General features: G+C 37.3%; 1 protein-coding gene across 4 annotated transcripts in view; it reads right to left on the bottom strand.

Annotated features, from left to right (window-relative positions):
- HSD17B4 (hydroxysteroid 17-beta dehydrogenase 4) overlaps positions 1–25,966 on the bottom strand; it is an 87,860-nt gene that overhangs the window by 39,036 nt on the left and 22,858 nt on the right. For 3 of the 4 annotated variants that reach the window (NM_214306.1, XM_021081510.2, XM_085009720.1), the window contains 8 exon segments: positions 363–466; positions 2,455–2,526; positions 3,781–3,832; positions 6,572–6,808; positions 9,472–9,578; positions 12,154–12,282; positions 14,538–14,562; positions 17,762–17,853. In NM_214306.1, coding sequence (NP_999471.1) covers positions 363–466; positions 2,455–2,526; positions 3,781–3,832; positions 6,572–6,808; positions 9,472–9,578; positions 12,154–12,282; positions 14,538–14,562; positions 17,762–17,853 — 818 coding nt within the window. 4 annotated transcript variants of the gene reach the window in all.

The following is a 25,966-nucleotide window of genomic DNA, read 5'->3' as shown; positions in this document are numbered from 1 at the left end:
CTAGAATTGTTTTATATGAGAGAAATGCTTAAGTCATTTAAAGAATGAAGATTTTAATTTATGCAAAAATGATTTTTATGTATTAGATTTTTCTAAAGAGTTTTGGGAAAAGGCAAAGTTAGTATAATAAAGATATTTCCATAATTATCTCGGGTACAGTATACTTAGCTCAGCCAGGCTTTTCTACATATATGTTATATATTAAAATATACAAATATAAACACCACCTCAAATCCAAGGAATACATTCTGATGCAAAGAAGTGTGGATTACTGAGACCCTACACTATGAAATTACACATAAGTTCAAAATACAGAAAAGGATCCTTAACAACACATGTATTTTGCTTAAGTCACAGTCTACCTTGTCTTTGTCCGATGTCCGTTTTCCACCAAAGCCTCCAGAGCCCATAACGAAGACAGAGAACTGATTATAACATATAAGTTCCTTTCCAGAGTAAGAGTAGACTGAAAAGTAAATGAAAGAAAAAAAAGAAAAGAAGTTATTATCAAAAGATATAACTAGTTAATCAACATACGATCAACAATTCCTTTAAAAGCTTCAAAAACAAAATCCAATTACTAAAAGGTTTTTTAATGTAAGAACACTCAACTATGGGTTACAGGGTACTTATTTTAATTCATTCACTCCCAGTCTCTCGAAGGCAGAGCAAAGAGTATCCTTACAAATCCTTTCGTGACTATGAAACAGCAGTTCCTCTCACTTCTTCTTAAACTTCCCCAACTGCCTTTCACATTTCAATTCTCTCTATTGCTAACATTTCAAACAATTCCATTTTAAAATGGAGGTAACCACATTGCCAAATTCTCAGACATTCTTTCAAAGCCTTCAAAAGAGCCTAGAATATACATGAGGAAATAAGCGAGAATCAAGGTATAAGCTTCAGGAGGGCAGGAGCATGGAAGCTTTTTGCTCACCATCAAACTCCCAGCTATTACAACAGTACCTGAGACAGAAAAGGTGCCTTATAAATACATATTAAATGAATTAATGAATAAATGACACGAGTGAGCACATTAGTGAATAAATAATGAATGAAAAACAGCTGTCCCTTTCTCTACTGACTGATTTCCTACTGAGACTTTGAATATCAGCTGAACTTCTAGCTCTACAAAACTAAGGATATGATTTTGAATTGCATACTAAGGAAAAATTGAATTATAACAAAAAATAAGGAAAATCATGGCAATCTGTATTTAAAATAATAGTTTTAGAATTCCCATCATGGCTCAGCACATTAAGAACCCAACCAGTATCCATAAGGATGCAGGTTCAATCCCTGGTCTCAGTCAGTGGGGTTAAGGATCCAACGTTGCCCTGAGGTGTGGTGTAGGTCGCAGAGGAGGCTTGGATCTGACATTGCTATTGACTGTGGAATAGGCCAGCAGATGCAGTTCCAATTCAACTGCTAGCCTGGGAACTTCCATATGCCACAGGTGTGGCCCTAAAAAGAAAAAAGAATAAGATTTTTATCTTTATTACACAGAAAATTGGATATATAATTTCATCTATACTTTATCTATAAATTCAGATACATGTTTACCATTACTAAGCTATAGCTAAATAAATGGGGTAGATCAAGAGAGAATATTAAAGCTGACGTTACTGTAGAACTTTCTCTGGCATGTCACATTTGACAGAATGGTAATACTAAAAAAAAAAACTGTGAGGCTATTAGCCAACATCTGTAATGATATCAACATATTCAGTATAACCTCCTATATATTTAGAACAAAAATATAAAACCTATATTCCAAATACCAGACAATATTAAGCTTTCTACTATTTCTGAATTTTTGATATTTATTTCTTCTGTTCTCAAACTTTAAAATAAATAAATTTTAAGCAATGTATCTTTACCTAGGTTTACTACTATGAGTCACTAGTATTTCAACATTTATTAAAGTACTACTATCTTTTTTTCAAATAAAATGTGGCTGTGGTATTTAAACCACATTATGAGTTCAATAGGTGTGAATGCACAAGGTTAAGAACCTAACCACCATTTACAAGAATGATTCAGGAGTCAGATATGTCCCAAGTTCCAAAAAGCTAACATAGAAAAGAATCACCCACAACACAGCTTAATTATCAATTGAGGGCTGTCTATGTATTTATTCCGGCAAAAACATACTCCGGCAAACATAAATCTCCTCTATGTTTGCTATACTGGCCACATTTCTCACCTCTGTCCTTTGGTTACGTTGTCACCAGTCCTCTGAAATATCCCACGCTCCTGACCCCTACCCGAATCTATTCCACACCCTCCTCCCTTATTTTCTAAAAGAGCTGTAAATTTTCAGAAAGATTATCCTGCGTTCTCACAAGTGACAACATAAATACAAACTTATTAATCAACTTCTATGGTAAAGTATTGTTACATAGAAAGCCTATCAATCTAACAAGATCATCATAAAAATTGGAAATGAGTTACCATCTATAAGAATTACTAGACCAGATCTTTTATCCAGGACATCAGCAACAACTGCTTCACATTTTAAGTCTCCTAAAATAGGAAGTAAAAAAATAATAATAAAGAGACCGTTTTAAAGACTCTAAGTTACTATTTGACGACATGAAAGAATCTGACATAACTTCTACTCTAAGATCAGCAAAACTAAAAAAGTCATGGTTTAAAATAATTTTCGATATAATCTTGAGTCATTCAACATTAAAAGTAACTAGAATACCTGAGTCACTAAATTTGACACATCAATAACTCTGATATTGGTTTTAAAAATTAGGTTTTAAAAAATAACAATTTCCAACCCATCAACAAACATTTGTTAAGCATACAAATAACACCATTTACCCCATTCCTTCTCAAATCTCTACTCTACTGGCTTCAATGAGACAGTGTTTCTAACCAATCTGTTCTTTTATGACTCTTCCTTCCATCACGTAACTGGTAAGATTTTGATGGATTATCATTGTTTGGGAGTGAACTCATCATCCTTTCTCTAACATGCTTTTTTCTCTTTTGTTCCCCATATGAATGACTGATACTATATATCCACCCAGCTGCCAAGCCAGAAACTTCAGCATGGCCCTGTCTCATAAAATAGTATCTAGGAGTTCCCGTCGTGGCTCAGCGGAAACGAAGCCAACTAGGAACCATGAGGTTGGGGGATCCATCCCTGGCCTCGCTGAGGATCCAGCATTGCTGTGAGCTGTGGTGTAGGTCGCAGACGCGGCTAGGATCTGTGGCTGGGGTGTAGGCTGGCGGCAACAGCTCCAATTGGACCCCTAGCCTGGGAACCTCCATATGCCACGGGTATGGCCCTCAAAAAGACAAAAACAAAAAACAGTATCTACATATGTGCCAAGACTTGAGTATGTAGAGACTGGGAGCAGCTGGATTATACAAAAAATTTCTAACCTCACCCTGAAGTCTACGAACAGCCATCTGGGGTTCTTAATAGGCAAATAACAAATACACTTGCATTTTAGAAGTAACATTCTGGCTGCAGTGAGATAAAAAGACCTGAAGAAATCAAGAATGGAGAGGCAGAAAGAACACTTAGAAAGTGAGAGATGTTGACTGTGGTGTAGACCAGCAGCTACAGCTCTGACTTGACCCCTAGCCTGAGAACCTCCATGTGCCTTGAGTGTGGCCCTAAAAAAAACCAAAAAAAAAAAAAAAAGAAAGAAAGAAAGAAAAACCACCACCACGAACAAAAAAACTCTATGCCAGTTTAACACACTGACACAGTTTGAAAGTCAGTCAAGAAATAAAATTATGGTATGATCAACAACTCACCTGCGTTGGGAAGTGGTTTATATAACTCCAAGTAATGCTCCCCATGAAGAACCTACGTTAAGGTAAGAAAATTTTACTAGTAGACTTTATTTTTCCACAGGTTCCTCTGTGGACACGGCTAATCCCAAGTGGAATTGCACTGTGCCCACATTCACATTTCTACTTCCCCCAAATTATCTGTCTCAGTTTGGCTCCTACTTCTTAATTCTGTGATTCAGAAATAATCAGTACCCAATCTAAAGACTGTCAGTTCTCTGGAACAGAGAAGAGACACGTGTTTTCTTTCTTGACATTCATCAGTCATTGTTGACTGATAATGGTGGATTATTTGCCAATGGAGATACTAAACTAGGTGTATTCCCAGTGTTTGTTATGGTACCTGGAACTTACTGGGTGTTCAATAAATATCTGCTGAATAAAAAAGAGTAAACTGGCCAGTACTAGTAAAGCAATTTTGGGTCACACCTGCCAAACACAAATGACTCAACCAAAACACAAAAATAAATCACATAAACACAAAGTAATAAAAGCATTATCAGTGTCAACATTTCCTTAGTATAATATTTTATAAATTACCTACCAAGAGTATACACTAAGGACCCTATGTAACTTCACAGTCACTTAACCCGAATGATCCAAAGCAGGAATATAAAACTATATGCTGGAAACCAAGAGGACAGTAAATCCAAAACCTGACCCTCATATCCAAATGGCCACAGTCCACTGCTATGGGACAGCTTAATTCCCCACCTTCCGCAGATCCCAGAAGGGAAAGGGGGCGGGGGAAGGTAATGGGAGGACAAATGAGGGACCGCCTCACTATTACACAGCCTGAAAACAAGGCTGGGAAGACTGGGATTCATATCCCAAGACGGCCACCATTCCCAGCTACAGATTTTGAACACCCTTCATGATTTCCAACTCCTTCCAACTCTGAAGAAGAATTTGAAACCTGTGCTTTAATTGTTTGCACTGACATTATCCAAACAGAAGAACTGTATGCAACAAATACCATGGGAGAGAAACTAAAACCAACTGCTCGCCATATATTTCTTGCCTCCCTGCTGACTTCATCAAATACTCTAATAAAATAAGAGTAGATTCTCACAGATTCAGAGCAGCAGTGTGCTAATCAATTCTCCACTAAATGGGTTCTCCAGTTCAAAATCACAGAAATCCCTTCATAGCTCTTCAATTCAACAATTATCATCAACTGGCCTTATGACCTGAACCTTACTTCAAAAAATAAAACATACCCCACACCTCAGAAGCTTCCTCTTCATTGCTAGCCCCTTCCTTCTTCAAACAATTTCTTCGCTTTTCTTCTCAAATACTCCAGTAATTCTCCTGGTATTCCTCATAGCTCGCCAGCTACTCCTTTCCAGTTTCTCTTGCAAATTCCTCCTTATCTCTTTAAACTCTAACCACTAAAGGAAAAGCCCTAAACCTAAGCTTTTCTGTGCTTACATTTACACACCAGAGGATTTCATCTGGGGCTCATGTCTTCGTTTTTATTTTTATTTTTTTTTTTTTTGCTTTTTTAGGGCCCCACCCATGGCATACGGAGGTTCCCAGGCCAGGGGTCAACTCAGAGCTGTAGCTGCAGGCCTATACCACAACCACAGCAATGCCAGATCCAAGCCACATCAGCAACCTACACCACAGCTCATAGCAACACCAGATCCTTAACCCAATGAGCAAGGCCAGGGATCAAACGTCCTTCCTCATGGATGCTAGTCAGATTCATTAACCACTGAGCCACGCCCAGAACTCCTAGTCTCATGTCTTTAAATCTCACTCCAATGCAAAGAATCCCAGTAGGACCTCTCTCCCAAACTCTAAACCACATATTCAACTGCTCACTTTCTATCTCCACTTAAATGTGTAATAGGCGTCTTATATGTGTCCAAAACCAACTCCTGACCAACCCCATCTTAAAGTAACTGTATAAAGCTATTTTATTATACATAGTAATATGTCATACGTAACTACTAAACATATTAAATATACTGTAGATAATTAATTATAAATAGTATATATAGATATATTTCATCCCAATAAACCAGACTAAAAACCTTCATCCTTGACTCCACTTTCTTCCATGCATATCCAGACTTTTGCTTGAATTACTATAACAGAATCCAAACTGGCATGTTTGGCTCCCATACAATCTATTCTCTACAGAGAAGCAAAAATGAGTCTGTGAGTGAACACAGTCGTATCACTCCCCAGTTCAAAGTACTACAGTTAGCCTCCCATGTTAGAGCATAACCTCAAATTCTTACAAGGACTACAAGGTCCTGTTTTACTACCTTTGCCCCTGTGCTCACTCTATAGCTCTATCAATCCCCCTGCTGTTCCAAAAACAAAGCATGCACCTGCATTGCGGCCTTTTATGCTTGTTCTCCTTGCCTCAAATATTCTTCCCTCTGGCTCCTTCATCATTATCGTCAGGTAAGGAATATCGTTCAATTTATAAGTAAGAACACTAAAGCGTAGAGACGTTATTTACCCTTGGTCAAATAGCAAGTAGTGGTAGAGAGAGAATTAATAACATTATGCCAGGGTTGTATGTGGGACCATACATAATTACCACTCCCTTCTTTTTGCTTACCTTCTCAACTAATTCTCTTTTCTTCTTAAAAAGAAAAATCAAGATACGTTAAATCTCTACTCCTGAATCAATCACTAGAAACTACTATATTAACACACCCACAGAGGATGTGACATTTACCAATCATATTTAAAGAAACAGAAGTAAAGCAAAATAAAGGTTTCTTATCATACATACCTTTGTGAAATTGACTGAAAGCCCAGGAATCTCTGCTAATCCTCCACCCCCAAGAGATTTCTGAGCTAAAATAACTCCAAAAGTTGGCAAACAGGAGAAATCAGAATTTCCTTCGTAAATAAATTTCAAATCTTTCGGTTCCTTGATCGACGCCCCCACTCCAAGGGCATACATAATAGTGTCCACCTCCGTATACGAAGAAGAAAATGGTGGAAATTTATAGCCAACAGCTTCAACCTATGGAACAGTTGTCGAAAAGAAAATTTTGTCACTGATACTTTTGTCAAATCTTTAAATTTCTAACTTTTCAAAACTATTAACTGTTTACCTACCTAGTTTTTTCGTTTTTTATTTTGTCTTTTTAGGGCTGCATCCATGGCATATGGAAGTTCCCAGGATAGGGGTTGAATCAGAGCTGTAGCTGCCCGCCTACACCACAGCCACAGTAACTCAGCATCCAAGCCATGTCCGCGACCTACACCACAGCTCACGGCATTGCCAGATCCTTAACCCACTGAGCAAGGCCAGGGATCGGACCCGCATCCCCATGGATACTAGTCAGGTTCATTACTACTGAGCCACAGCAGGAACTTCCCATACCTAGTTTTGTGAATAGACTACTCAAAAATACCAAAAAATATATAAATTTTTTATAAAAAGTGATAATGAACTGCAGTATAAGATCTAATATAAAAAATTCACTCTAAACAAATAAGCAAAGCACTGCTTAATGCTTGTAAAGTAGACAGTCTCATAGTGGTTGTAGTTAAAATGAGATTTTTTTACCTTAAGTTACTACATGGACCATCATGTATCTCATTGGGATTGTATTTTTCTACACATTGATGACATGCCTAGCTAATGTGTGAAGCATATATTAACTTATAAAAGAATGATGTCTAATCTTCCATCACATTCATTCTAAAGCAAAAGCGTACAGGAGTTCCTGTGGTGGCTCAGCAGAAACAAAACCAACTAATAACCACAAGGTTGTGGGTTCGATCTCTGGCCTCAGTCAGTGGATTAAGGATCCAGTGTTGCTGTGCCCTGTGGTGTAGGTTGCAGACGTGGCTTGGATCCCATGTTGCTATATCTGTGGGTAGGTGGGCAGCTGTAGCTCCAATTCGACCCCTAGCTTGGGAACTTCCATGTGCCACAGGTGCGACCCTAAAAAGCAAAAAAATAAAAATAAATAAAAAAATAAATAAAGCAAAAGTGTACAGACAAGAGCTGAGAGTTAAGGATTTTTTTTCTTTTTTATTAAAGAGTGGTTTTTAGGAAGGAAGGAAGAGAAAGAAAGAAAGAGAGAGAGAGAGAGGGAGGGAGGGAGGGAGGGAGGGAGGAAGGAAGGAAGGAAGGAATAAAAACAGGAATAGGTCATAGAAACAGTCCAAGAAGCCTAAAATACTCACTCTCTGGCCCTTTACCAAAAAAGTTTGCCAACCCCTTCTCTAAAGCCAAAGCACATTTATAAACCAATCATATTCTCAGGGTTAAAATTAGATTGCTAATTTTATCATTTTGTCTGCCCTAAGACATAAAACACAAGTGAATACATCCAATGGATTTATTATTTATGTACTATATTTTTTTTTTTTTTTTTTTTTGTCTTTTTAGGGCCGCACTCACAGCATATGGAAGTTCCCAGGCTAGGGGTCAAATCAGAGCTGTAGCTGCCGGCCTATGCCACAGCCACAACAACCCAGACCCTTAACCCACTGAGCAAGGGCAGGGATTGAACGTGCATCCTCATGGATACTGGTTAGATTTGTTACAGCTGAGCCACAATGGGAACTCCCCACGTGCTCTAACTTTTTGAAAGAAGTACTGGAGGCAGTAAATCAGCAAACTTCAACTTTTTGAAAGAAGTACTGGAGGCAGTAAATCAGCAAACTTCACATAAGCTATAACCACAAATCTATTAGAATTTCTGACACAACTTGCAATTATGTTGAAATACTTTCAAAATGTAATCTATCAATGCTCTTCCTTAAAAAACTCAGAGGAGTTCCCATCATGGCGCAGCGGAAACGAATCCAACTAGAAACCATGAGGTTTCAGGTTGAATCCCTGGCCTCGTCTCGCTCAGTGGGTTAAGGATCTGGCGTTGCTATGAGCTGTGGTGTAGGTTGCAGACACGGCTCAGATCTGGCGTTGCTGTGGCTGTGGTGCAGGCCGGCAGCTATAGCTCCGATTAGACCCCTAGCCTGGGAACCTCCATATGCCATGGGTGCAGCCCTAAAAAGACAAAAGCCAAAAAAAAAAAAAAAAAAAACCTCAAAAAGGGTTAAAAAACTTAAATGACTCAAAAGAGGCACTAAATCAAACATCCTTTTCTAAAAAGGTAGAAAGTGGCTAAAGTGGGATTATCAAAAATGCTCAAAAAAAAACCATTGTCTATTACACTGAAGAAGGTAAGTTACATTTAATATTTTAGCCTTAAGTTCATTCAAATTCTATAAATATCTAGTACATGTTTTATAGAAAATTTTATGGTCACTTATCTTTCCTATTAACAATAAGTTAATAGCTTGGAGTTCCTGTTGTGGTTCAATGGTTAATGAACCTGACTAGTATTCATGAGGATGCCGGTTCAATCCCTGGCCTTGCTCAATGGGTTAAGGATCCAGCATTGCCATGAGCTGTGGTGTAGGTGGCAGATGTAGCTCGGATCCCATGTTGCTGTGGCTGTGGTGTAGGCTGGCAGCTACAGCTCCAATTCGACCCCTAGCCTGGGAACCTCCATATGCCACAGATGAGGCCCTAAGAAGTTAAAAAGAAAAAAAAAATTAGTTAAGAGCTTGGAAAATGATTTTGTGTGTGTGTAAAAGAAAAGAAGAGAAAAGTAAAGAAAAAAATCTGCAGAGAAGGAAGAGCTTTAGGTTTTCTCCCCCACTTACAAGTCCTGATGGGGCTGCTGAAGTTGCATGACTGAGATTATTTGCTGAAATTCCTCCATCTGAAGAATCTATTTTACTTAGAGCTTCAATTACGGTGCTAACTGAGTCTTTAAAAAAAAAAAAAGATAAAAAAACAATAATACTTTTGTTAAAGATATTTTAGATAGTCATACCTGTTACATCCAGCAAGCCTGCTCTAGAACCTTTACTGGCATTCATGAACTGAATATACGACGCCAGGTTATTATAGGAAAAAAATTTGTGAAAGATTCTGAATAGACCAAAGATAACTGGGTGTTTTCAATGAAAAACCAAGACACCATCCCACACACCCAGGCTATGATTCTAAGAAGGCTTTGAGCTTTGCAATGTCTTTGTGTGATTTCACAACTCTGTAAAATAGAACCCCTATCCACAGATGTGCAATTTCCACCTGGCAGGGGACAGCTAATTTCCCCTCTCTCCCCACCATGCAGGAGGCAACAATGTCAAGAGTACTGCCCCACCCCACTTCCACCCCCTAAGGTCTCTGAACAAGTAATAGCTCAGAAAATAGTACTATAAATTCTTCCAGAGGAAACCACCATGATGACCAGTGACTCCAGATAGAGTTCAGCAGCTGCTGTCCTGGGGTCTAAGAGGTTAATAAAGGAGACTCATGCACATATGCCATAAGTTTCCACAGTCTCTGACACCTTTTAAAAACAAACTTTAGATATACGGGCCACCTTCTAAACTCAGACAAAACCGTAACTGAACCACAGAATATGAGATAACCAGGGATGTCTGCCATTCCTGGAGACACTAGTGGAGAGGTTTCTTGCTTATGAATCTTCCCCTTATTTCCCCACTTAGGTTGCTGCTTAGGTGAGAGGCTATCTAACTGAAAGTAACCTTGGTACAGGCAGACAGTACTGCCACTCAGAACCACCTGAGTTAACTCTTGGCTCAAACACTGAGAAAGCTTGGGCTACCTATTTAGTTGTTCTGGGATTTAGTTCTATCATCTGTGAGAAGTGGATTGGGTGTTCTGGAAGTCTCAATTCTATAGAAAAAGTAAGATTTCTTTTCTAAAACGCACTTCAAATACTAGAGATATCTTTAATTTATAATTACATAATTCACTTAGCTTGCTTTTTATCTTATTCTAATATTTTAAGGCAATAAAGTGAAATTTTGACAGCAGAGGAAAATTTTTAAGATATTTCTTCCTTTTTCCTTTCCCTCATCTTCACTGACAAGTGACTGTTATTCAGACTAAATTTATCTCAAATATCAATAAAAGGAGTTTCCGCTGTGGCTCAGCAGGTTAAGAATACCAGCAATATCCATGAGAATGTGGGTTTGATCCCTGTCCTCGCTCAGTGGGTTAAGGATCCGGCGTGCTGCGGCATAGGTTGCAAGCTGCGATGTAGGTCACAGATGTGGCTCAGATCTGGCATTACTGTGGCTGTGGGGTAGGCCAGCAGCTGCAGGTCCAATTAGATTCCTAGCCTTGGAATTTCCATATGCCACAAATGCACCCCTAAAAAGCAAAACAAATAAAAATTTTTAAAAATTAAAAAAAAAGAATACAGAAAATGCTATTGCTAATGGCATAATCATGTTACCATATGACTGAGAAAAGTATAAGGAAAATTTTAGTGAGTACACCAGCAGATAGGAAAGTGTCATTAAGGGTTAAAAGAAAAAATAAAATAGTAATTTTTCAGATATATTCTCCTATCAAACACTGAATATAAAATTACCTGTAGGGAAATAAAAGATTGTTCTATAAAATAATCCTGATTCATGATCTTTTCCGCAAAGATCCTTTAAATTTCATAATTATATGCACATGGGAGTTATACTAGAAGAACTATTATGACTTTTATTGCTCATCTATTTCTATAGCATATCATAGATAATTCAATAGTTAAAGGTAATGAGCATTTACTAAATCCCTTCTATGAGTTCAGCACTATGCTAGCACCCAATTAACAAGGAGGATATACAATATACTGTTTCTGCCTCCAAAGCAACTTACTATGCAGATAAGAAACCACATAACCTATGAAACAAAAGTAGTGGAAAACAGTTAGGACTAGATGCTCAAATGGTAACAGTTCAGCTAAGAGAGAGCTCGATGTAGCCCAGTATATCTGGGAAGGTTTTGTTGAATATCTGGGGCTTGAGTTTTCTAAAGAAGTACTCAATTAGCAGAGGTGATAAAAGTAGGAAGGTGCATTCTAGGAAGGCAGAGAAACAGCAGCAAAGACAAAGTGCTAAAACAAAGCAAAAACCTCTTCACTGGACAGAAAAGACCTAAGCCTAAATAGAATAAGCTTAAGAAAACATTTTAAGAAATGAAGAAAAATCAAGTCAGATAAGGAACATGTGATTAGATAATGAAAGACTTTAAAACCAATCATCAGATGGGGAATAAATGCATTGAGCACAAATGGGTAAACACCTCCTACCATCTCCAACCACACTCACACCAACAAAACAGGATTATGGACAGTGAGAGGAACATATATATCTTAAATTGGAGAGTTCTAATACGGCAGGAGCCGACAATATGCTCTAGATGATCTGCGTGTCTAAGTTACTACAGTTAATAAGAAGACAATTCCATAAGAGAAGAGAATGCTTTGTTGCCTCTGATTCCCCATCCAGGATTGCACTGACTTGGGACTTTACCTTGAATTCTCTGAGGCTTAGTGGCATTGTCAAAATCACAGATCTTCGTCCAGTTAGCCTTCACCGCCTCAGGAGTCATTGGCTGATTCTTCTGTCTTACAAGGGCTCCAAGGGTCCGCTCCCAACGTACTAGTTATGGAAAGAAAACTAAGATACTGAGCACACAGTTTAAGAGAGACAGAAAGCAGGAGTTCCCATTATGGTTCAGCAGTAACAACCCAACTAGTATCCATGAAGATGCATGTTTGTTTTTTTTGTTTGTTTTTGTTTTTTGTCTTTTGTCCTTTTGTGGCCGTGCTCGCAGAATATGGAGGTTCCCAGGCTAGGGGTCTAATGGGAGCTGTAGCCGCCAGCCTACACCAGAGCCACAGCAATGCAGGATCCGAGCTGCGTCCGTGACCTACACCACAGCTCACAACAACACCGGACTAGATGCTCAAATGGTAACAGTTCAGCTTAACTCACTGAGCAAGGCCACGGATCAAACCCACAACCTCTTGGTTCCTAGTCAGATTCGTTAACCACTGCGCCTTGACAGGAACTCTGAGTGCTCTGAATTTTTTTTTTTAACTGGAATTTGGAGAAAAGATTCTAACTTCTAAAAATTTTTACTACAACTCTTAAAATGCATTTTTTCCTAAAATAACAAACCCATTAGGATAATGCCAATTTTTTTTAAGTATCTGAAGGTAAACGGAAAAATCTCTCTTTCCTCTGACTATGCCAGACACTACTAAAGACAGAATGAAATGCTGAATCAGAAAAAATTAAATTATATATAACCACACCAAAAGATTGACTTTATGACTACTGATCACTCGGTAATACATTTCAGGTTAACAGAACAGAGCTTTGTGGGACAGTAAACTGAAGCCTAGTGGTGATAACAGGTCCAAGACTCCAGATAACCAAATTAACGTATCAGACAGTCCCAAATAATTCTCCCTTTTCTCTTGTTCCTTTTCCACAGGAAGTAAATGAGGCTGCCCAGATTCACAAAAATCATCACTGCTGCATAAGTTCCAAGAGGAGAATTTTTAACAATGTTTTTTTTTTTTTAAATGCTAGTGATTATTTATTCCTATTGAGGTTCAGCAGTAACAACCCAACTAGTATCCATGGAATAAATAATCACTTGTAGCCTTATTTAAACACAATGGTAAGACTTTCATGATTCTTAAATTGAAGACTTGTCTTGGGGAATGACAGAAATGCCTGCTTCTAGAGTTTTCCTCTTAAAGTAACAGATTCAGCTTTTACTGCAACAACTGATCTCTTCTTAAAATAGACATCATAAGATACTTAAAAAGGCTTGAATATTGCATTTAATAACTGGAGAGAACAGTCATTAATGACGAAAATATTTATGCTATACAATATGTGGTAACAAACTTGTCCAGTAATAACAACCTTTTAAATAACTTAATTAATACTGATAGCAGCAGCCAACTGAAAACTTGAATTGTGATACTGGAATTTTCACCATTTTTTAAAAAATGCCATAAATCAATTATCCAGTTTGGAGCTCACAAGGCTTAAGAACCTGGGTAAGAAAGGACTGAAGCCAAATTAATGTACTTTGGGGCTAAGGAGAATAATTTACATAGATTAGTTGCAATTTCTCTTCTAGAAAATTGTCCAACATGATTCTTCACTGTCTCCTCCTGCCTTATGCTCCAAGGAAAAAAAATCAGAACTTGCCTGTTGTGCCATCAAGGATAGGGCTCCTTCCATCTTTTCAAAAACGGCCCTCCCTCCCACTCACTTCTCTGCTCAAGAAGCATGTGGGATGTCAGAGATGCAGGAAGACAAATATCAATATAAAGAGAGACTGTGTTGTATGAAGCAAGAGTCAGTTCTGAATAAGACAGAACAAACAGTGAACAAGGACTGGAGACATGAAAAAACTTGAAAAGATTACTGAGGAGTTCTCATTGTGGCGCAGCAGAAAGGAATCCGACTACGGACCATGAGGGTACAGGTTCGATCCCTGGCCTCGCTCAGAGAGTTAAGGATCCGTGAGCTGTGGTGTAGGTCTCAGACGTGGCTCAGATCTGGCATTACTGTGGCTGTGGCATAGGCTAGCAGCTACAGCTCCGATTAGACCCCTAGCCTAGGAATCTATATATGCTGCAGGTGCAGCCCTAGAAAAGACAAAAAGACAAAAAAAAAAAAAAAAAGATTATTGAAAATGTCATAGGCCTGCAGGATAACTTCCATGTTTTAAAAAAGACCTGTTGTTATAACAATGTTTGACTTTGAACATGCATGCACTAGATCCAATGGTTAGGCATCTGATAAAGTCTTTCCCCACCTCTAGTTGGATATGCAGGTTTAAAGATTTAGAAATAATGTATGCAAACCAAAAACCAAAACAGACTTACATTTTCCAATCCATCCTGCTCCAACCTACCAAAAAGAAAAGAAATAATTTATACATCTAATTTGAAATCACTAATAGAATTTTCACAATTAAAAAAACAGGCAGCTACCTTTTTAAGTGTTAGAATGCTACATGACAATGGATGAAAATAACACTACTCTGCAAAAGTCCATTGGCCATCATGACTTTGCACCATCCATGTTATCAGAGTAGAAAAATAAAGCAGCACAATATATTAGGGATGCATGTCACAGAAAAACATGACTCTACAGAGAAACTAAGATTTGATCCCACTTGTACTGACTAGCTGTGTGACCCTGGACTTTCCTAAGTCCTAGTTTCCTCTTAGGTAAAATCAGAATAATAATGCATTCTTCATGAAATAACCATGAAGGTTAAAAAATATAAAAACAAAAATTTCCCAGCACATCACTTGAAATACAAGTCCCTCCAGAAAGACTTAGAGTGAATAAAAAAATAAAGAAAAAACAAAGTAAAATAAAACAAGGATTTGACTTAATGGTCTACATATTTAATGAAACACCTTTATACAGAGATAAAGCAAATGACTAACTACATTAACCACCATGTAGAAAAGATAGCATTTTTTCCAGAAGTCTTTCGAGGAAATTCTCAGGAGAAAATGTATGATGCAAAGAAAATCTGTCATATCCTCAAACAACACAACTACAGTGTGCCAGAACTTATCACAAGAAATTCCAACAGAAGAAAATGTATCAGTAGAGAGCACACTTCTCAGTGGCTCTAAACTCAAGGGTGTGGCTTTTTAATCACCTTTTCCTTTGGATTAATAGGCCAATCAGCCTTGATGATATGAGAGCAGTAAAGCACTAAACCGTATGGATGACCGGCAATTGAAACCTCATCTCTTACATATTTGGGGAGTAAAGCAATAAGCTGCAACCTACTCTCAAGTGCTAAAAACAACACTTTCAACTGAGCAAAACTTCTGTATCTGCCACTCTAAATACCTATCAAAATTTTATAAACAAAGTGGCAATTTATGTCAGGATATTACACACATTTCTTACTGTATTTTATCCATCTCCCATACCAAATGTCCCTCACTAAAAATGTTCACCAAACAGTAAAAAAGATAACAATACACAAAACTTCATCTACAGCATTGTCCTAAGTATCTGTGTATGTTTGCGTATGTGTGTAAAATGCATAACTACAAAAAAAGACTATTCATATAAAATGCACATCTGATAGAAGACTGGAAGAGAATACATAAAAATAGTAACAGAAGTTATCTTTGGATAGTAGTAATGTGGATGATTTTTATTTTCTTCTACATACTTCCCTGTATATTTGAAGTTTTCTACAAAAAGCACAGATCATTTTTGTTCACAGAACTAATAAATACCATAATAAATACCAATGTAAAAGACCAAAAAAAATGTTTTAATCCCTTAATGAGATAGAAGACAGGGAAGCCAAATTTTGAGCCCCAGATAGCTTGGTACTATTAACTTTTCCTCTTCCTTAAATCTAGAGTTGTAAAGTTCTTCCACCTCTAATTTTCCACAACTCGCAAGGACTGTGATTAAGAAAGAAGAGGCAACCACCTCTGCTTAGACATGTGTAGGCTGTTTTTCATTTACTAATCTGCTTTTTATTCAAATAAATCCGGTTAATATTCCCTTCAAACCCGAGCCAAGTTACTCTGCTACCAAGACATATTTTTGGATGTCACAGTAGGCCTCATATAACAGGTTTATTATTATATAACCATAGAGAATCAAATAAAGGGGGAGTGGTCTAAAACAGTTCACGGCAGAAAAGAAGAGAGATCAAACTCAAAAGAGGACTCAAAAATGTATAAATTAGCATCAAGAAATCCAAAAGAATTTGGACTATAAAGTGAAAACTGGATCTCAATGGACTATGTGTGTTTTTCATTTTTACAACAAACATTTAAAGTTTTGCAACAGGGAAAAAGAGAAAAGGTTATTTCCAAAGTTAAAATAATAAATTGTGTTTACCGACCTCTCAGGTGCAAACTAAATTCCTGAAATACTAATGTAATAGTTAAAACTGAAAAGTGATTGCTAAGTATGCTAAGAGTTTAAAAATACGATCTCACAACAAAACCCCAAGAAAACTAAACTCAGGGAGGTTAATCTGTATAATATTCCAGCAAGCCAGCAATTACCAGAGCAGGAAATAAAAACCTGGCCTGGCTGATTTTATTTCATTTTTTTCTTTTTCAGCTGCCCCCCCCCCACAGTATATGGAAGATATGGAAGTTTCCAGGCCAGGGAATGAATCCAAGCCAGAGGTGCAACCTATGCAACAGCTGTAGCAATGATGGATCTTACCCACTGCACCAGGTCAGGGACAGAACCAGCGCCTCCATAGTGACTGGCTAACATTAAACCATCAGCTCTCCCCTTCCACTTTACCACTCATTATCTCCAACTAAATGAAACTTTCTATATTCTGACTAAACACATCAAACCAGTTACATTTTCATTCAATAAGATTATCAGAAATGAAGAACTAGGGGGAAACAGAATAAATAAAGTTGCTATTACTTTCTCTAAAAAGGACACTAGTGGAATTCCCATCGTGGCTCAGTGGTTAACAAATCTGACTAGGAACCATGAGGTTGCACGTTCAATCCCTGGCCTCACTCAGTGGGTTAAGGATCCGGCATTGCTGTGAGCTGTGGTGCAAGGTGCGGCTCGGATCTGGCATGGCTATGGCTCTGGCAGTAGGCTGGCGGCTACAGCTCCAATTAGACCCCTAGTCTGGGAACCTCCATATGTCACAAGTACAGCCCTAGAAAAGACAAAAAGATAAAATAAATAAATAAATGAAAATAAAAAGGACATTAGTCGTACTTGTTCCTTAATTAGAACACACATATTAAAAAATACACAAGTAGGAGTTCCCTTGTGTCTCAGTGGGTTAAAGATCCGGCACTGTCACTGCAAAAGCTCGGGTTGATGTTGTGGTGTGAGTTCGATCCCTGGACCAGGAGTTTCCCCATGGCCAAAAACAAAAAATTATGTACGTATATGAATACATGTATATGCATATGTATAAAATATACATTACATATATTTTATACACACACACAAGTGATGTCAACTGATGCAGATTTTTAGAAACATGGAAAATACTAATTTTTGAATCATTTTTTACATTTAATTACACAAACATTGCTTTGGGCGAAAGCAGAAAGATGCAGAATACCTCAAACACGCTACCGTTTTCCTCACAACTCTCATGGCAAAGCCAAAGGACCAGGGGTGCCACATATTCTGGCTTCAGAGCTTCAATAAGATCTGAAATAATACCAAAAAAAAAAGAGTTTATAAACAAGAAACAAACAAGAAACATATACATATTTAATCAATCATTTTACTTAGTGAAAATTCCTTACTTATAAAATGATAGGATCAGAGCCTTTTTTACAACAAAAAAATTAGATATACATAATTACTTAATGTTTGGGTAATCTATTCAGAAGACCAGTTAAAGCCACCTAGGCAGACTGGTGATCAAAAGTATATACAGCGTAAGGAATTTAGGTACCATTCATTCTAAAAAGATTCTGCCCCCCCCCGCCCCCCCCACCCCCAGCTATTTAGCCAGAAGCTAGAAAACTACAAAACAGCCTTAACAGCTGTAATGGCAGTAAGATAATGATGTAAAATAGACCTTGCAACCCTTACTGAGTAACAAAGTACACGAAGTATTTTCCTGTGGCATACCTTCTGTGAGCAGCTTAAGACAGCAGAAAGGCACCACAAAGGGAGCATGAACATCTCGATTTTACTGCTGGCTCTGCCACGCTGGCAACTTACAATGTTGAACATATCACTCAACTCTCCTGGACATGTGTCCTCATCAGTGAAATGGTAATTAAAATGTGTTGCCTACCTAATCTACCAAGTTGTTCCAAGGTTCAAATGAGATACAATTTGTTAATACACTTATAATCTTAAAAGAATCAAATAAATCAAATAAATGCAAATTTTAATTGTGAAATGACAAAATATAGTTCTATATTTTAAGATAACAAAGATGACATTTACAGTCCCTGTAAATTAGAGAGCAGCTCTAAAAACCGTTTAATTTGTATCCTCTAAAAGTCCTGAGGTATGCAAAAAATCTAGTGGCACACTGTCCTCCATTCTCTATTTATACTCAGGAGGAGAAAACCAAAGAAAGACTCCAACCATCTCAAATTACGTAATGAAACAAATTCTTAACCTATATATACCATTCATCTCGATACCTAATATTCCTTAAACTTCCTTACTAACTAGCAAAATGGATGTTAGAAGATGGTTATATACAGAGTCAGATGTTTGAGCTGACTAATTTTGTATAAATGGCAGCTGGCGCTCCAATTAGACCCCTAGCCTGGGAACTTCCACATGCCCCAGGTGCGGCCCCAAAAGCAAAAAAAAAAAAAAAGAAAAAAAGAATTAAAAAAAATCAAATCGACAATCTTTTTTTGAATTTATGAGCTTTGTTTATATTTACGGTATCATTGATATATTTGGATTTTTTTAATATAATTTTGTTTGTGATGTCTGTTAATACTATTTTTTCTATACATCTCTTTTGTTACTGGAGATAATTTCATTTATTTACTCTTTTCTCTTAGAATATACATACTCTATTCTTTTTATGGTTATCTTGTATACTATTTTAACCCTTGTTCTGAATGGTATATTGATCTAAGAACACTTTAACACTAATAATTATCCACCTTGTAACTCATGTGTTATTGATTTTTTTGGTCTTTTTAGGGTTGCATCCATGGCTTATGAAGTTCCCAGGCCAAGGGTTGAATTGGAGCTGTAGCTACCATCCTACACCACAGCCATGGCAACACCAGATCCGAGCTGTTTCTACAACCTACACCACAAGTCAAAGCAATGCTGGATCCTTAACCCACTGAGCAGAGCCAGGGATTGAACTCGCATCTTCATGGATACTAGTCAGGTTTGTTACTGCTAAGCCACAATGGGAACCTCAGATTTGATTTTTCATTTTTTATTACTCAGAGGGGGCAGTTTACGAAAGAAATACCTAGAACAGAAAAACAAGGAAAGACTGAAAATAAAAACTTAGAAAAGGAAAAGGAATGAAATACCAGGAAAATATCTATCCCCGAAAAAAACATGTATTTTAAAATGAGACAAAAGAAAATTTTTTAAAATCTGAGGGACAGTACAACACACAATACAATCACAAACGATTTGATTGTTAATAATATCTGGTAATTCTAAACACATATAAAATCAATAAAATAGCCTCAAAAATTAAAAATCAAAAATTGATAGGGAGCTCCCACTATGGCACAACAGGTTAAGGACCTGGCATCATCTCTGCAGCACCATGGGTTTGATCCTCTGCCTGGCACAGTGGGTCAAGGATCTGGCATTGCCACAGCTGTACCACAGGTGGTAGCTGTAGCTTAGATTAAATCCCTGGCCTGAGACCTTGCATATACCTCAGGTGTAGCCAAAAAGAAAAGAAAAGAAAACTGATAGATACACAAAAGGAAACTAGTATCCATTTATATATTATTTCTAAAGCATAAGATTTAATACCTCTTATTTAACAAATGAAAAGTTGAGCTTTAAAAAAAGCCAATAAATATATAGAATATTTTAAAAATGTAATTATCAGGCTTGCTATGCTATAAAGAGCTCTGCCATCACCAACCAGAAGATACTCTTCTCAAGAACTCAGCGAACATTCACAAAAACTGATTATACACCAGCCAGTAAGAATTTGCTGACAAATTTCAAATAATCAGTATCAAATCATATTTTTGACTACAAAGCAATTGCTTAAAACCAGTAACAAAAAGATTATTAATTAAATCCTCACATATCTGAAAATTTAAAGTACTCCTACTACATTATGTGGTAAAATATATTTGAATAACATGTCAGAAGAATTCCTACATAGTAATAGGAAAAAGACAATTATTCAAAAGCAAAATAGCCCAAAAAAACATGTCTCTTCACAGAACAGGAACATGCATGGTCAATAAGCAAGCATATAAATTGATGCATTAAGCCATCAGTAATCAGGGAAATGAAAATCAGTATCATAATAAGATACAATTTTATACTCACTAGAATGGCACATACCGACAATGCCAAATTTTGAGGAGGACCAGGGTGGAGGAAAGGCTTAACTCAGGAGTCCTGGATTACTTCAACTATACAATTCCAACAAAGTGTGTCTTCAGACTGGCCTTGGTCAGCTCCTAAGAGATGAGCTCTGAGCCTTGGAATAGTCTACCTAGTAAAAGTATTTTTGTTTGCTCAAGTCCTTGGGCACAACTGAACCAGTCTGATCTGATACCTTCTGCTAACAATGTGATTTATGATGACTGTCTTTGCTCTGAGGGACTGGATTCTAGGAAAATGAGGTCCAGCCACACAGGGGTGGCATGCTTATCTATCTGAACTATAATAAAAAGCCTGGACACCAAGGCTCAAGGGAGCTTACCTGGTTGGCAACACTGCGCACATCTTGTCACACATCACTGCTGGGAGAATTAACTGTATCCAGGACACCTGGAAGCTTGACTGGTTTCTCCTGAATTTGTCCTAGTGTGCCTTTCTCTTTTGTTGATTTTAATCTGTATCTTAACTGTGAGTTTATCAGCTTTGTCTGAGTACTATCTGATTCCTTCCAGAGAATCATTGAGCCTGAGAGTGATCTTGGAGGCCATGACCCAACCAGAGATCAGTGAGAACTCTACAACCACTGGTGGATATTAAACTAGTTTAACCCATTTGAAAATAATTTAGCATTATCTAAGTTTAGCACCTCTATATCTACATTCTATGACTCAGTAATTTTACTTCTAAGTATACAAACTAGAAAAATTATTGTTCATGTGACCTAGGATGCTTGTATAAGAATGGCAAGAATGTTCAAAAAAACAAATTGGAGTTCTCTTGTGGCTCAGCTGGATAAGGAGCTGGTGCCGTCATTGCTACAGCTCAGGTCGCTGGTGTGGTATACAGGTTTGATCCCTGGCCCAGGAACTTCCAAGTGCCACAAGTGCAGCAAAATATCAAAAACAAAAACAATCACACTGGAAATAGGGAGTTCCCATTGTGGTGCATTGGAAACATATCCAACTAGCATACATGAGGATGTGGGTTCAATCCCTGGCCTTGCTCGGTGGGATGGCAAATTCAGAGTTACTGTGAACAGTGATATAGGTCACACACGAGGCTCAGATCCCGAGTTGCTGTGGCTGTGGCATATGTCAGCAGCTGTAGCTCTGATTCAGACCCTCGCCTAGGAACTTCCACATGCCACCAATGCAGCTTTTGGGCAAAACACACACACACACACAAAATCCACTGGAAATAAACCCAGATGTCCATTAATGAGATAAATTCACATGGTGGACTATTACAAAGTATTAAAAATGAATGAACAACATCCATATATAACATAATCTTAGAAATGTTAACACCTCATGGAAAAAAACAGAGCAATTTCCAAAAGAAAAGTACAGTTTATTACAATTTCATGAAGATCAAAAACAAGCTAACCAAGTGCTTAGTTAATAAATAGATGGTGTTCGGCCATCTATTTATTATTTTTTCTAAGGGTAAAAGAGTGAAAACAGAAATATTTTCTTTAAGTGATTGTCTCTTGGGAGGAGCACGGGGATCAGATGAAAGGATAACAAGACAGCTCCAAGTTACTGCTAATTCCCCAGTCTGGGGGTTGCATGACAGCGAGTCTTCAAGATGGCCCCTACAATTCCATCTCCTCTTATTCACCCTTGCTATAGTCCCAATGGGATAGAACACTGCATGACCACTGAGATAGGAAAGAAGTAACAGTATGTCATTTCTGAAATTAAACATTAGGTTATAAAAGATACTGCAACAGTCTTGGAGGCTGTTTCTCCTCTCTTTCAAATTTTTAGCTCCAGGAGAAGCCAGCTGCCTTATCAAGTGCTGTCCTACAGACAAGCCCACATGGGGAGAAACTGAAGTCCCCAGACAATAGCAGGAAGGAACAGAGGTCTCCTGCCAACTTGTCAAGTGCAGATACGAGCTTGGAAGAGGCTCCTCCAACCCAGCCAAGCTTTCCAATGATTGGAGTCCCAGCAAACATCTTCATTAAAACCTCCTTGGAGACACATAACCAGAATTTCCCAATTTATTCACTCTAGATTCCTGACTCCAGAAACTGTGTAAGAGAATATGTTTGCTGTTTTAATCCAGCAAATTTGAAGCAATGTATTAAATAGTAGTAAATAGTGAATACAGCTTGGGAAGTAAATTCATGGGTATTCATCTTAAGACTATGTTTCATTTCATGTAAGAAACATGTATGTTATAAATATATGTATATATGCAAAAGTCTCCACACAGTACTCATAATACCTGGGTCTTTAATAAATAATTCCTTTGATAGCCTACAAGTGAATACTTCAGAGGAATAGAAGAAAAACACTGTGGCAAAATAAATTTTAAGCTCTTTCTAAACTATAAAAGAATAATTAATGCAAAAATTTTAAATAACAGATTTAGAATCTGAAGAGCCTTTTTAAAATGATCTACAGTAACATTCTCAGGTCGAGAATGATTAAGTCATTTGTCTAAAGTAGATCTTATTCTCCAAACATCTTTCATTAGAGTTCGGTGGGCATAAAGGAAACTACATTAAACACTGATCAAACACTTCTAGGGGACACACCTGTCCAAATTAATGGAAGCTACATTCTTAAAGGAAAACAAATTTAAAAACTGAAGGTTTCAATATTCTCTAGAAATCTTGCTGCTTCCCCAAAAAAATTCCCAGCCAATGGCAAAAAGTGACTCAGGTAGAAGTCTAACAAAGAAATAATAAGCACAAAATTCTAAGTAGTGATTATGTCTTGGCATGAAGCTGAAGAACAAAATAGAAGATATAAAGTTAGTTGCAAGTAATGTTCCAGTTTTTGGGTTGAGTAGTGAGTTCCTGATTATTCATTACATTTTAATATTTTACTTCTTACCAGTAATCAATTCAACATTGTTATGCATATGCACGTAGTATTAAAACATGAATTATATCTGTCTTTCACATGATCTAATTATGAAACAAGAATTCCCTTAAGATACGAAAGTCTAAGGAGTTTTTAAAATAAGGAACTTCTTTTAAATGGCCCTGTTGACAAGGAAAAGGAAAAAAATTAGATCTTAGGTACAAATAGCTATTCTACACTAAAGCAAACTGGTTTGGCATAGCTCTTAGGAAAAGTTAGCAACTATACATTTGATATTACAAATCCCAAGTTCTATAATGAATGTTAGCTCAAACGTGAAAAGTAAAATGGTACTATGAATAAGCATGTATGTTTCATGAAGCAGCTTATTTTAAAATAATTTTACTCATCAACTGTTTTATACTATTCCAAAGATTAAATTATTATGGATGTTTTCTTTTTGGAAATATGTTAAAACCAAGAGTATAAAAAACCATACATAGTTTTCCACCAGTTAAGTATTCCATTTATTTTATATCTAAATAAACAAATACTGGCTCTCAATCATACATTTAAATTTTTTTTTTTTTTTTTTTGGTCTTTTCTAGGGTTGCGCCCACGGCTTGTGGAAGTTCCCAGGCTAAGGGTCCAATCAGGGTTGTAGCCACTGGCCAGAACCACAGCAACACAGGATCCAAGCCGAGTCTGTGACCTACACCACAGCTCACGGCAATGCAAGATCCTTAACCCACTAAGTGAGGCCAGGGATCGAACCCGCAACTTCATGGTTCCTTGTCGGATTCGTTAACCACTGAGCCACCACAGGAACTCCTAAAATTTTAAACTTAAAATTTTGTTTCATGTTTTCAAAGAACAAAGTTGGAAGACTCATTTTACCTGATTTCAAGACTTGCTATAAAACTACAGTAATCAAAATATCATGCATGGTATTGGCCAAAGGACAGACACACAGAACAATGTAAGAGAGAGAGAGAATTCAGAAATAGACCCACACTTATGTGGTCTCTCGATTTTCCACAAAAGTGCAAAGACAATCCAAACCAAGAATGAGGAACCGTCTATAGGACAACCAACTAGTAATATATTCAACAAATAACTGGTACTTTTTTTAAAAAAAAAAAGGAGAATGAACTACTAGGTGTTAAATGAAACAAGAGATACAGTAACAAAAATGCCTATGGACTTTGTTTAGATCCTTGTGGAATTAAACTAACTCTAAAAAGATATTTTTTATTTTATTTTATTTTTTGTCTTTTTTAGGGCTGCACCCGCAGCATGTGGAAGTTCCCAGGCTAGGGGTCTTATTGGAGCTGCAGCTGCTGGCCTACTCTGAGCCGCGTCTGCGACCTACACCACAGCTCACAGCAACACCAGATCCTTAACCCACTGAGCGAGGCCAGGGATCAAACCCAAAACCTCACAGTTCCTACTTGGATACGTTAACCACTGAGCCACAACAGGAACTCCCTAAAAAGATATTTTTTAGGTAAATGAGAAGTTTTAATATAAATCTGGTATTAGACAATGTTAACGAATTATTTTGTTTGGTGTGATAATGGCTTTGTAGTTATAATGTCCATATCTGTTACAAACATAGTTCCAAGTATTTATTAGGTAAAATATAATGTTTAAGATTTGCTTTGAAATATTACAGAAACAAGAGAAAGTAACTAACCAAATAAATAAATAAAACAAAGTCACTGTGAAATAGGCCTAGAGCATTTCTGTTATTTCAATCCTCCTTAACAAAGGCCTGTCCTCAAGGGAATCTACCAGAGGCTTATCTGACCTAAAGTAGGAGCAATCAGATTTCAGATAAGGGGAAGAAAAAAAGACTAAGCAATTCTTCTGAAAGTCAGAACCCAAGGACTTTGACTTGTTAAAAAAAAAAATGGGGATTTAATCATAAGATTATACAATACTTCCCCTCCCTCAAATCTTACTGCCATTCCGACAGGGCTCCAGGATAACAACAGTGGATTATAACTGACAGAGCTGCAAAACACATGCTGTACTTAACAAAGAGTTTCCAGGGAAACCCAAAGACAACGGGGGACACAAAAACAAGGACAAAGAGTAAAACGTAGCCTCTCACACCAAGAGCTAAAGCAACCAATAAACAAAGCCTAAATCCTATCCAGATAAACATGAAACTGCAGAATGAAGTCCCATTTATCTCACTATTACCCCAATACAGCATGTTCAGTATTCAACAAAAAATGTCAAGGCAGGCTAAAAGGTCAGAAAATTACTGGCTGAAAAGACAAAGCAAGCATCAGAACCAGCTCCAAAGAGCAGAGATTCTGGAATTATCCGACTAGGAGTTTAAAATTATTGTGATTAATATGCTAAAATTCTAATAAAAACAAACTGGACATCATGCAAGAAAAGATGGCTTCTAT

Source organism: Sus scrofa, chromosome 2, assembly GCF_054392235.1.
Source record: "Sus scrofa isolate SSC_HxYL_T2T_F1_AM1 chromosome 2, Sscrofa_HxYL_maternal_Yorkshire_Landrace_v2.0, whole genome shotgun sequence".
NCBI lineage: Eukaryota > Metazoa > Chordata > Mammalia > Artiodactyla > Suidae > Sus > Sus scrofa.
The sequence above is the reverse complement of the archived record's forward strand: the minus strand, read 5'-3'. Positions and strand labels throughout refer to the sequence as shown.